At 43.4% G+C, this 13,181-nt stretch overlaps 1 protein-coding gene across 4 annotated transcripts in view; it reads left to right on the forward strand.

Moving 5' to 3' along the window:
- ADCY7 (adenylate cyclase 7) overlaps positions 1 to 12,245 on the forward strand; it is a 61,382-nt gene extending 49,137 nt beyond the window's left edge. For all 4 annotated transcript variants that reach the window (XM_072980637.2, XM_072980641.2, XM_078380451.1 and 1 more), the window contains 14 exons: positions 91 to 163; positions 730 to 827; positions 1,087 to 1,171; positions 1,696 to 1,833; positions 2,850 to 2,897; positions 3,741 to 3,806; positions 4,076 to 4,248; positions 4,438 to 4,519; positions 5,660 to 5,818; positions 6,650 to 6,796; positions 7,478 to 7,585; positions 7,808 to 7,916; positions 8,376 to 8,500; positions 9,483 to 12,245. In XM_072980637.2, the coding sequence (XP_072836738.2) occupies positions 91 to 163; positions 730 to 827; positions 1,087 to 1,171; positions 1,696 to 1,833; positions 2,850 to 2,897; positions 3,741 to 3,806; positions 4,076 to 4,248; positions 4,438 to 4,519; positions 5,660 to 5,818; positions 6,650 to 6,796; positions 7,478 to 7,585; positions 7,808 to 7,916; positions 8,376 to 8,500; positions 9,483 to 9,620 (1,549 nt within the window). In that variant the 3' untranslated portion in view covers positions 9,621 to 12,245. The remainder of the gene's footprint in view (positions 1 to 90; positions 164 to 729; positions 828 to 1,086; positions 1,172 to 1,695; positions 1,834 to 2,849; positions 2,898 to 3,740; positions 3,807 to 4,075; positions 4,249 to 4,437; positions 4,520 to 5,659; positions 5,819 to 6,649; positions 6,797 to 7,477; positions 7,586 to 7,807; positions 7,917 to 8,375; positions 8,501 to 9,482) is intronic.
- The last annotated feature ends 936 nt before the right edge of the window (positions 12,246 to 13,181 follow it).

The raw sequence follows: 13,181 nt of genomic DNA on the forward strand, positions 1-13,181 counted from the left end.
GCAGTTCCATCTCGTGCTATAGATTATTAGATCTCCATCCTCTGTGTGTGTGTGTGTGTAACGCTTTTTTCCCCTTCTTCTTTAATGCAGGCCATGGTGCAGTGAGACAGACGACTTCCATGGGCCATGTGGTTTTTTTGTCGACATGGGACTTGAAAAAGAGGTTGGTGAAAGATGTTTTTTAAAAAACATTTTAAATCCAAAAAGACCATGCTATTCAAAGCTGGCACCTTTGCAAGGAAAGCGAATTCCAGTTCTTCTGAAAGGTAACGTAGACTCTTCTGGTTTACGGCTCGTCGTTTCTTGGCTGCCCGTAGGTGGGGCCTTCAAAATATATGATCTGCTTAACAGAATGGGAAAGGAATATGATCCTTGCTAGGAGCAAGTAAGGGCTTTATCTGTTGCACCTCACTTCCTCTTCTTGACATTAAAAGGTTTTTACGGATCGCTTTCGATTTAGTCAGTGTCTTTCTCTGAAAAGTCTTCTTTGGCCTATGCTTTGTGGACAGCACAAAAGCGACACAAGCTTTTTATTTATTTAATTTTATTTTTATTGCAAATAAAACAGCCTCGTCTTTAAAGATCCGTAAGGGCTTCGTTTTTGCTGCAGAAGACGGGTGGAGCTTCTCTACCACACAGATTTGTTTCTAAGAAAGCTCGTCTTTCTGAGTCAACCGACCTGTTCGCTTCACTAAGTTTTCTCTTTCTGTATTATTTTCCACCCCCCAGTACCGCACAATCCCTATTCCCAAACTGAGGGGCTATTTCGTCTGTGCCAGCATTGTCCTGCTGTGTATGTTTGTGGTGCAGATATGCGTCATGCCAACGTAAGTGTCTTTATTTTCTTTCTCCTTTAAAGGTTGTGGCTCACGAGTCCTTTTTCTGTAGACCATAGTTCCCAACCTTGGAAAATCCCAGCCAGCACAGCGAGTGGGGAAGGCTTCTGGGAGTTGTAGTCCAAGAACATCCGGGGGGGGACCCAAGGTTGGAGACCACCGGTCTAGACATTGAGCTATTTGTGTGTTTACGTGCTCGGTGCCACATGGTCTCCCACCTCCTGCTTCCCAATCCCCTTTTCTCTTTCAGAACATCAAAACTAGGAATTTCATTTGGGGTCGTCGCTGTCATCATGGGGCTTATTTTATGCGTATGTTTTGCCGATGACTGCTGGGTAAGTTTTTAAAAAATCGGGAGAGGGGAATAAGGTGGCTGCCAACCAACAGTTTGAAAGCATGTAAAAATGCAAGTAGATAAATAGGTACCACCTCGGTGGGAAGGTAATGGCTAGTCATGCTCGCCATGGAAACTGTCTATGGACCAACGCTGGCTCTATGGCTTGGAGACAGGGATGAGCATCGTGCCCTAGAGTCGGACACGACTGGACTGTCAAGGGGAACCTTACCATTTAAAAAGAAGCATGCTTTTATATGCTCAACATTTATCTTGATTTTGAATTCAAAAATATGCCTTGCTTGATTTCCATTGGACATTGCTTTCATGGCATAATTAATTAATTAATCCTATAACACCGCCCCACAGTGCACAGACCCTCGAGGCAGTTCACAACACATTAGAACAAATGAAACCTAGCAATAAATAGCTGGCGTATGGGTGTGGAAACGTTGCAATGAAAGTGGTTTTGGAAAGCCAGTGTGTTTTATGTGTCTTGCCGAGACGTCTGCCTTTTCTTTTCAGAAGTGTTGTTCCAAGCGATGGCCCCTGGCTCGTTACCTTCGCACGTTTTCCCAGAAAGTAGAGACGCTGCCCTCTGTGAGGCTCCCGTTGGCCACCCTTGCACTGGGCTCCCTGCTAATCATCGCCATTTTTAACTTGGTAAATTCTTTGTCTGATTCTTTTCATGGGGGAGGACACAATGACGTGACAAAATAAGCCATGGGGCTGCTTGTCACACTGCGGTTCCATCCAACGAACATTGTCGGCGGGCTGATATTTGTTTTCATAGGCGTTGGAGTTCCTAGGCATATGTGCGAACTCATCCAAAGAAAAAAGAGGTTGAGAAACACCTTCATTTAATAATGAAGTTATTAAAAGCTAAAGTGAGGATGAAGTCGCACCTCTGGGAAGCACAATTTCTACTTAGCCTTTAAAATTAAATTTCAGAAGGTGCTGGGCGGACTGTTTCAAGGGCCTTTGGGGAAAAATACTTCCTCTTTTCATGCCATCCCCTGGTGAGCCATATGTTTTTAAATTATGCACTGCAGCAGTGGGTGGATTACAAATACCCAAGTTACTTTTCCAACCTTGCAGCTAGCTGGTCATCTCCACAATGCTTTGCAATCACTACAATGAATTTTGGAGCTAGTTGGGTTTTATTTTATTTTGAAGGAACTTTCCGAGCTCTGCTTCTAGTTAAAATGCAACCACTCTTTGCAAGGGCGACATCCAGTTACAACAACAAATGTCTTCTGGTGTTCCTTACCAACATTTGCCCCTGTGGCTGCTTTTTTAGTATGGCCCAACAAGGGTAAACGGAAACTTTGCAGCCCCTGCCGCTTGTTGAATTTGGGGAGAAATAGCGGCTGCAGCTTTTTAACCCAATTTCATGGACCCGATAGTTCTGCTCACCAGAGAAACCAACACACGCGGCCATTATTAGAGGGTGTGTTGGTGAGAAGCAGCGTAGTTTGGAACTGACAACTGTGTCTTTTTAAAACCTTGTTTTATTACACGTTACACTTGTTATTCAGTTGCTCGGAGTTTCTCAGCCTCTTCTGCCCCCACACCTGTTTTACAGCGAATATCGATATATTTGGGGTCTTTGCAGTGTGTACAGGTATTTGAATGCCCATCTGCTTATTCCCTAAACTGGCTTTTAATGTTTTCAATAGCCCACAAACCAGCCCAGCGGAAACTGTAGCACACTGTTCACTGGTCCGGTGAGTAAAAACACCAATTGCATTTGCTAGACTAATAGCTTTGGTTTCATAGTGGAGCTTCGCAGGTTTTCAGACTCTTTATCTCTTGCTGAAAATAACTGCATAATGGCTTGATTGTTCGTCCCCCCCCCCCCCACTATTTAGTTCCCTCTTCTTTCTCTGTTATTCAACCATTTTCACAATTTTTTATCCTGGGGGGGGGAAAAACGTGAATGAGCCTTGACCCTCCCTCCCGCTCTTCAAGGTCCAAACCCAAGTGTGAAAATGTTCGGTTCCATAACCAACCAGATCTTGGCAGGTCTATTTCCCCCCCCCCCCGGCCTTTCTCTTTAATACATTTAATATATCTCCGTCATACCCAAATGTTAACATTGGGGGAGTTTATTTGTTGCTTTTGAAGGTAAAGCCAACAGGGCTAAAAGGAGGATGAAATAATTAATAGATTTACCTCCTGAGAGATGATTTGAAAGAGGTACCCCTTCTTCATCTTTGCCATAGTAAATCACCAGATATTACAGCTTGTTTTGCTCTTGTGACACAATGGTTAAAGTGCAGCACTGCAGCTGAAACTCTGCTCACGACCCAGGTTAAATCAGTCTTCCATCCTTTGGAGGTTGGTAAATTGAGTGCCTAGCTTCTGGTGTGTATGCATGCATGCGTGCACACAAAATTAGCTTTTGAAAGCTAATTTTGAATTTAGCTTTCAAAATTAAATTGCAAACTGGTTGGCGACTGCTTCAAGTGCTGTGGGGCAGCCTATAAGCAGTACCCTTTGCTTTGTACGTCAGTCACCAGTGACTCCAGGTAATGTTTGTTTACTTCTCTCCCCACCCAACGAAACAGCTGGCAGGAAATGACTCTTCTGGAAACGAGGACGAGACATTGAGTAGACTGGCTGTGACCTGTTCTGTGAGTAAATCTGGACCCAGCATTTCCGAAATAAGACTTATGTCAATTTCGTGTTCATTCTCCCAGTCCTTAGCTTGTCCCCTCATTTTTGCATCGGTTTGAAACAATCCGCCCCGCCCGCCCCCCCGGAACGCGTCACCTCTCAGAACAGCTGCCTAGGTACCCTCAACCACAGTTTTGTGGAACGCTATTGAACATATATATCATTTAGAAAGAAACTTGTTCTTGCTATCTCGTCATTGAACGTTGTGCAAACTTTTCTGTTGCAGTACTATACCTACTGCTGCCTCCTGGGTTTTATCGCCTGCTCTGTATTCCTTCGAATGAGCTTCGAATTCAAGTTCATGCTTCTGTCAGGAGCTGTCGTTGGGTATTTCATCATATTTAACACCAGCCCAGTTTTGAGTCCCGGGCACTGCAGCATCCACAATTCAACCATAAGGTACCTTAATCTTGTTTCCCTGGTTCTGTAAACTTGAGGATATACTTCCTGTAAGGGTAGGCGGCAGTGTCGGAAGTGGTCTACTTCTCACAAAATCAAACCAAAACCCTTCTGTATCTTGTCTATCAACAGCAAGCATGTATATTTGGAAGGACTTACCCATCTACTGTTGTTCTGCTTTCCTTTCAGTTTTTTTATGAAAGATTCAACAATAATGACAAACTTATACCTGGCTCTGTTTTATATAACCCTCGTTCTGCTGTCAAAACAGGTATGGATCCCAACATTGTTTTGTCTGTGGCATATCTCATGGTTTCTGAACAGTTCTTTGGTTTGTCCGAGATGTTAACATTCACATTTTAAATGGAATTTGTGAATCTTTTTCTTTCATACAATCCCATCATTCTTCTCCAGAGCTTGGAAGTACAGTGGTGCCTCGCTTAACGAGTGCACCGTATAGCGATGTTTCCGTATAGCGATCCCTTTTTCGGGATCGCTATACGGAAACATACCCGATCTTCGCAATGGGGAAAACCCGCATTGCGAAGATCGGGTATTGCGGCGGCCATTTTGGAGCCGCCGAACAGCTGATCGGCGGTTCCAAAATGGCCGCCGGAAGCCCGGAAATGGCTGCCGGCAGCCGTTTTCGCGCCCTGCCCTCGCTTAGCGAAGGCGCGAAAATGGCTGCCGGCACCTGGAATCCTCGCTGAACAGGTAAGTAACAAAGGTATTGGAACGCATTAAACGAAGTTTACTGCGTTTCAATACGTTTCCTCTACCCGCTTAGCGATGATTCCGTATAGCGAGGGTTAATCCGGAACGGATTAACCTCGCTATACGGGGCACCACTGTAACTGGAAGTCAGTTAGCAGCCCAGTGTTGCCTCTTGTTGAGAAAATATTTGACTCAAAAGAATGTATTTCCTTTCACGGCGGACACTTGATAGATTCTCTCCACCTCATCCATTTTTGGCCTTTTTTTCTATGTATAATTTAGCATAGGGAAACTAAATTTTGCAGGCGGCTATTTCAGGACTCTACCTTATTTTGTAAAGACCTCCAGGTTGGCTGAGATGTTTATGTTATGGTATTGTCAACACTGGTTGAAAGCCTGCAATCAGTGTTGATAATGTTATTGTCTTTGTCTGTATCCGCCTTCATTCTGTCCCACCCTTACTACTTAAGACCAGTGGCCCTAGAAGGCTGTGGCCCATACTCAATAAAACATGTTGGCTTCAAAGGTGCCACAAGTTCTACTGAGTTTTGTTCCAACTATCTCCTTGGAAAGAATGACGAAAGGAACTTGCATTGAATTTCCCTCTCCGATGCATTCTGTGTACAACAGCATGGAAAATGTTCTATTTGCGGATGATAGTGTGGATATATTTTATGACTCCTTTCCTTGGTTGCAGATAGACTATTACTGTCGGCTGGACTGCCTACAAAAGAGTAAGTTTAAGAAAGAACACGAGTCATTTGAGACCATGGAGAACGTCAACAGACTGTTGCTGGAAAACGTCCTTCCGGCACATGTTGCTGCCCATTTTATTGGGGACAACAAATTAAACGAGGTACAGAATAACAACATGAGGATGATTATGCATGTTTTTGACCTGAAGATATTCAGACAGCTGCTGTTCTTTAGGAGAACTTGTTCCCCCAACTTGGGGTGTTGGAAAGCAAGATGAAAGCAAAGTAGTCTAGCCTACCCTACCTCACTTTATTTCTGTGCTGACTTTCTCCCAATTACGGGATTCGAAGACAGCTCCCAAATTATTCAAAGACCAAGCCAGTTAAAAACACAATAAACTATGACATTAAAAAGAATTAAACCTATAGACATATTAAAATAATTTGTTAAAATGCTTTTTTAAAAAAATGCCTGTAAAGCATTTATTAACAGCAAAACAGATTTTCCCAAACGGTGGATTCTAATGCAGCTGAAGCAGGACCTTCCTCATCCATATGGGAAGAACTGGCCAGCTTTGTCAAGCCTGTATTTGGGGAGGAGAAACTGGACACAAATCTATGAAATCAGAGCATGCTCCATGGACGCAGGATGCTGTCTATTGTGGAGCGGAGTTGTGAGGGGTGGAAGGGGAGAAAAGAGGATGAAATGGATGATCGTGAAAGAAGAGATGGCAGGCTGGGATGCTCTACAAGGCCCCCCCCCCCTTTTTTTGCAGGTCTAATTCATACAGCCCTCAGAAGGTTTTTTTTTCTGATTGAAGCCCTTTTCTCAAAGATGTCCAGTTGAACAAAGCACTCTGAACACAGAGCCACTTTGTGCGCCAGTATGTTTTTTCTGCTTCACAAGGGGTGTTTCTTGGGTGGTTTGCTAAGGCGAAAAACACCAGTGGCGCCTGGGGCACATGTTCAGTTTGTTTCCACCTTTCTTGCAGGATTGGTATCACCAGTCCCATGACTGTGTCTGTGTCATGTTCGCCTCCGTCCCCGACTTCAAGGTGTTCTACACGGAGTGTGACGTGAACAAAGAAGGGCTGGAGTGTCTTCGGCTCCTCAATGAAATCATTGCTGATTTTGATGAGGTATTTCTTGACTGGCTTTGGCTTCTGTTGCCTCCTTGATGTTGGGTGTTGGCCTTTTCCCCTCACCTCCTTTGAGAATCCAGAAACAAGTCTTATTCATTGCTTCAGTCCACAGGTTCCATCTACTGAAGGAGCCTCTTCTTGATAGAGAACAGAACATGGAAGGAACTAGTTACAAACCATGTTAACTTGTAATGAATTTCTCTTCTATAACTAAGGCATAACTGGGTTATACTGTATTAAGATTACCGTATAATAAGAAATGTTCTATTACAGTGTAGTTTTAACTGTTTTACTACTTTAGGGTGTTCTGTACGTACATTAAGCCACAGGCCTGTGGCATTCTAATATTGATTTTTAAAAGTAACCAAAACAATTAGCTCAGTTACTTTTGAATAACAAGTCAATGTTACTTTAAAAAAGGAAACTGTAACAATAATTATGTGCGCAATCTGACATAATGGAAAAAAAGTAACATGTAATGTATTGGAAAACAGACACGACCTCTGTTTGTGTCACATACTTTGAGGTCTTTGCAAATATAGTGGGAAATCAGCCTGGAGTGTTTATAGAGTCCTCTTTCCATGTGTTGTTTTCTTCCCACTAATAAATCAGGCCTCTGATAAAATTGTAAAGAATCAACAAGTTTGCGCATATTAATTTCCTCCCTTTTCCAAACAGTTGCTGCTGAAGCCTAAATTCAGTGGTGTTGAGAAAATCAAAACCATTGGGAGCACATACATGGCCGCATCAGGGCTCTGTGTGACACACGGCCAAGAGAATAACGTGGTAAGCCATCTGTCGTAAACACCAGACCACTGGAATTTGTTTTCTGTGTGTGAGAAAGACAGAGGAAAAATAGTGCCCCTTAAACGCACATGCCAGCCTCAACTTCTCTGGCCGTTTCCTGTGGTTCTGCAGGGATGCATGAGAAAGGCAGCTAGTATTTTTCTAGTTGCCCACTGCAAGGGTCATCATAACATGTTCTCTTTCATTACCTTTTCGGATCAGGAGAGGCAGCATGCTCAAATCGGCATCATGGTGGAATTCGCGATGGCCTTGATGACCAAACTTGACGGCATCAACAGACATTCCTTCAATAATTTTCGTCTCCGAGTTGGTATGTTGCTCCCTGCTTCCCAAGGCTAACTTTGGCTTTTTTTTTGAGGCAGTATAGCTTTCTTTCTTTCTTTTTTTTCTTTTGCCTATGCCGGCATTTGCAATATCTTTGTAAAAATCGATCAATTCCTTGTGTTAACTTTGCTGGCTGTCTAGCCAAGGCACCTTCGTTTGCAATGCTTTCATTACTGTGTGGTGACCTCTTGTGGATGAGGAAGCAATGAATAAACAGCTAAACATAAAACTGAAATGCAGTGATGCATCTGTATTCCTTTTGTGTCCAGATCCATCCCTATTGAAATCTGGACAAAAACTGGGAATGATTTTGTTACAGCTCTGCCTGAATCTCCTTATTTATATTCTCCCATCCGTAACTCAAATGAATTGACTTAAATGCACTTGCTGGTCTCAAGCAGGATAGAACCACTAAATTAAGTTTGGCCTCACCTTGTTCATGCAGGTATAAACCACGGGCCTGTGGTTGCTGGTGTGATCGGTGCTCGCAAACCTCAATATGACATTTGGGGGAACACGGTCAATGTGGCCAGCCGAATGGAGAGTACTGGAGAACTTGGGAAAATCCAGGTGATTGAATTTTTAAAATCTCTCTTTAGAAAAAAACAACAACAACCTGTTGTTGTGATAGAGGAGATTTCTCTGCTGCAGCCCAGTGTCTCCTCTTTGTTAACGCTGTCTTGCAGGTTCCCTTACTATCAAAGGTGAAGGGCCTTCTCTGTTGAGGGTCTCCTTGGCTGTTGAACCCCAACTCCAGATAGTTCATTGTTTTCAGATAAAGTGCAACTTTTTAACCAGAAATGATTTGATTGGAAAAATCCAACCTGTCACAAAATGATTAAACTTAATTCTGCTGTGGCTCATCTGACCCATCACATTTACTGCTTTTTAATAGCTAGCGCTCTTCCTTAAAGATACTTCTTGAAATACATTCTGACATGCAGAGCTCTATCGTTGGCCTTCATCCTCCTTGCTCTTCTTCCCTTCTTCCTTCCATGCATGCAACTGGCTGCGAAGGGCAGGGAGATGGGGGAGCAGAAGACTCTCCTTTTGGGCAGTAGTATGCATGGATCCAAGAAAGACTGGGGGCAAAATCCTAGCTCCCCCCCATCCCAGAAGCAAGTGTTGAGGAAGGTTTGCTGAGAGCATCTTGCTCAGAAGACCTGAAAATTGGGGGGTCCTCTCCAGCTCCCAGTGCAGTGCACCCTAAGGTTGCGATAGTAATTCCTTCCTACTTTTCATTTCCCCAGGCCATGGGAGTGCTTAATTGCTTCAAGGTGACATTTTGATCTTCCACTATGAATACCTCTTTGAACAGCTGAAGAGGTTTTTCTCCTTCCTTGCTGTTAACGTTGGCGGATGTTTTATTCCCGTTTCTGCAGATGCACCTTCTGGTTCTCTTTATCATGTCCACAAATGATTTTACTTGGAAAACTGTTTGGGGAATCTGTCGCTTGAGGAGCAGGATTATGAAACGAATGACTAAAATGCTCCTTGCAAAGTCTGATTTTTTTCCTCTTTTCCCTTTTCAAATTTTCTGTTTTCACCACAGGTTACGGAAGAGACGTGCAAAATCCTAGAGCGCCTAGGATACGCTTGCGAATGCCGAGGACTTATTAACGTCAAAGGAAAGGGAGAACTTATGACCTATTTTGTGTGCACTGATACAGCCAAATCCCAAGCCCTTTGATCGGAACAAAAAGCCACTGAGAAGTAGGGTTAAAAATACAGATCATGCCGGGTTTGTGCTGTTCTATAAACAGCTTCCTTTCTGTGAAGCCTGGAGACGCCCGCCTCCTTACGTAAAGAAGCCGAAGACCCAGTGATTATGAACTACCTAACAAGGGTACCATTTTTTAGTTCAAGAGAGAGAGGTATGGAAAGCTCTTGAAGCAATGTTTACAGCTGTTCCTGTAAGGTTTGTGAAGATCCCGTGCTGTAGGGATGTGCAACACGGTCATGCCCTTTTTTTTGCCGTCACCTGTGGATTCACAGTTGAGCTGATTTACTGCCTCTTCCCCGCCCTTCATTCAGCTCTAGTAACAGTAATGGACTTGTCCTGTAGAAGATAGGACCCCAATGGCAGCCACACTGCCTTTAGGAAGACAGAGATGGAGCACTGCTAACTTTCTATATTTTTTTTTAAAAAAAAGAACGGATGACTGGATTTGCAGGGGGAGCCCAACCAAGGTGTCGTTTGAACTTGAGACCACCTGTCTGCAACCCATGTGGGCTCCCCAATTTTGTGCTGAAGCTCCTTCTAGAACCTGCTTTCAAGTACCAGACATCTGCACTGCCAGTATTTTCTACGAACCGAATCCTGTCCACATAACTGTGTTTTCCTTGCGGTCGCTTTGTATTACTGCTAGACCTCTACCCTCCTCGGATCATACCAGTCCACGGTCACCTCTGCTTTTAGAAACGTAAGTGGGGAGCTTTTCCAATCTGTACCTGTTTGGTGTTTCTTGGGTTCGTTACCTGTGCGTGAGAGCAAGCAGCTACACCTTCGGTTCTTGACTACGCTTCCACTTTGGGTGGAAACAAATCGGTGGTGCCTCTTTCTCACTTTATGCGGTGGCGTATTCGCCCTTCATAAAATGCCCTTTTAATTCAGCAACTGTTCAATATCCTACACCAGTATGTGAAATACTGGGATTGTGTGTGTGTAAATTCAGTCCCTCTTCCCTTAAGGATTCAGATAACCATGCTAATATAAATTCAAAGCTGTTATTACCTACAGCTTCATCACTGTCATGGAAAAATTATCCGTACCAGGTAGAACTGGATGATGCACGATCCCACCATGTATTACGACTGTTGAACCGTAAAGCGATTTTGCCCTTTCCAACGGGCGTCTGATTCTCTCTCCCAGACGGTAAGCTTCTGGGAGCAGAGCGCGCTCTTGTGTTTCTTATTCTAAAGCCAGGGGTGTGGAGCTGTAGGCCACGGAAGGAAAATCTGGCCCTCTGGGCTTTCTTCGAGGGCCTTCCCCATTCTGAAAGGCTGACATATCTTTCCTAAGTCTCAGTGACTGGCCGTTAAGAGCTTTTTAAAGCTGGTATTTCTGTTCTCAGCCCTTGGCCCTCAACCCCAAGGCAGTGCACAGCCCCCCAAGACTTTCTCTGAATGCTGCCCGTGGGCTGAGAGGCCCCTCGTCCTTGCTCTAAAGCACCATCTACCTGGGTAATTCTACGTAACAAACCCACTGGTAGCTACTGGGCTTAAGGATAAGTGAGGCCTCTCCTGCCTAGACTACCTTTGTGCTTCTTTGCATCCTGGGTTAAGAGGCTGCCCCCTGTTTCGTGTTGCTTGCGGATCAGGACAATAGGACAGAAGGCAGCATCTGCCACGAGCCAGGCTAGATCTTAGGGTACCTGTGTGATTGAAATGCTCTTTTACTAATCCAGATTTCTGCACCACTTTGCTCAGAATCACTTCTTTTTAAAGTATCTCAATAATTAGTCTTCTGTTGTCTTATGTTGCTCAACAGGCTTTATCTCTAGTTGGTCCTTTAGTTTTAATCATCCTTATCCCATGATAAATATAGGTCGACTTCTATATAGCACCCTGACTAGGTAGTTAATTGAGTCAAGGAGAGGGGTCTAGTATTTCAACATGGCACTGCTTTTTCACAACAGAGTGGCAGTGCTCACGACCTGGAACAATCAACGAGGGCTAAGAGAAGTGTAATTTGTGAAGCTGGTTTTGCTACTAAAGTCTTGTTTGCAGGTCTGACTCTCACGTGGCAGGTGCCAATCAGAGATGCTGGCCCTACAGATATTGGACTGCAAAAACCTTCAGCCCTGCCAGGCAGCCTAGCCAGCGGTGAGTGCTGATAGGAGGTGCAGTTCAGCCCTATCTGAAGGAGCCCATGTACCCTACCACTCACTTGAATGATAGGGGGTTGGCACCAAAGATGCTGCTGACTGTTGTACAAACCTCCCGAAAGTTTAAAAAAAAAACATTAAAAATTTGAAATACAGGCTAAAGATGGTGACCCTATAGAAGCAGGAAAAAAAAAAAAAAACAACATTGGGAGCTGCTTTATAGTGACTCAGAAGAGCGCCATCATTCAACCAACCTAATATTGCTGGCACGGATGGGCAGCAGTTCTCCAGGGTTCCAGCCTTGTCTAGAGAGGCCATGGACCTAACCTGTGACCCTCTATGGGGGAAGCCTGTGCGCTGAAACAGCTGTTTATTATTCTTGGGATCCAACCCCCAGTATTGGCAATGGGTTAATCTTGCAGATGTGACCCTGTTTGAGCTACTTCTGGCAGCTTTTATCACGTGAGAGCCAGAAACAAATCACCCGAGTCTTACAGATAAGAAAAAAAAGAGCTGCAAATGGTTCACAGTGTGAAATCAATACTAATAATATTATATGTGCCCAACTTTAAAAAAACCTCACGGTCCAACTGCATGTATGTTTTCTCAGAACTAGGTTGCGTTGAAGTAACTGAACTCACTCCCTAACTGCTGTATAGCGTTGTAGTTTAAGGCTTTATTTTTGAGTGGCAATGATGACTTACATTGACCAATTAAGTCAACTCTTACCTGGACATTTGCCTTGAACTGATGTGTTTATAAGATGTTAAAATACTATGAAGCGTTTTGACACTCAGTTTTCCTATGTGATTTAAATTTCCATGATACATCTATGTAGAGTTTTGTAGAATGTCTTTTAATAGCGGTACATGAGCCTAATGAATCAGTACTTTAGTTCATCAACCACTTCCTCTGGAGGTAACTTACTTCACTGAAATCTGACTGGATGTTGATGGAACCATTCCTAAGATTTCTTCCACAGTTTGAGGACTATGATGATCATATTTTTAAAAGTGACTGCAGAGTTTATCAATATATGTTCGGTTCTGGATACATTCCTGTTGTGTTCACTATAATTACTGTGTAATTAACCTATGTGGAGGCAGAAGTGCCTATGTTTCATGACAGGAACAGTCTCTTCTAGAGAGCTCCTACTTACAGATGGAGGACTTTTTGAAAGTCTTAGAATAGAATGGGGTCACACTAGCAAGGTTAGGGTGGTCCTGGGTAGTATTAAAAGAAAGTGTATGCAATTTGTTTTTGTAATAGCTGCACGTTAATGTGAATTATAATATATTGCTTTCAGCTCTTATTTTATTGTGTATTTGTAAAACAGTTGTTTTTTTTAAAATAAAATCTTAGAATGCTTTAATCTGAATGGTTCGTATTGTCTCACATGGAGCTATTTGTTATATTCAGTGGCA

This window comes from Pogona vitticeps, chromosome 10 (assembly GCF_051106095.1).
Source record: "Pogona vitticeps strain Pit_001003342236 chromosome 10, PviZW2.1, whole genome shotgun sequence".
NCBI classification, from domain to species: Eukaryota; Metazoa; Chordata; class Lepidosauria; order Squamata; family Agamidae; genus Pogona; species Pogona vitticeps.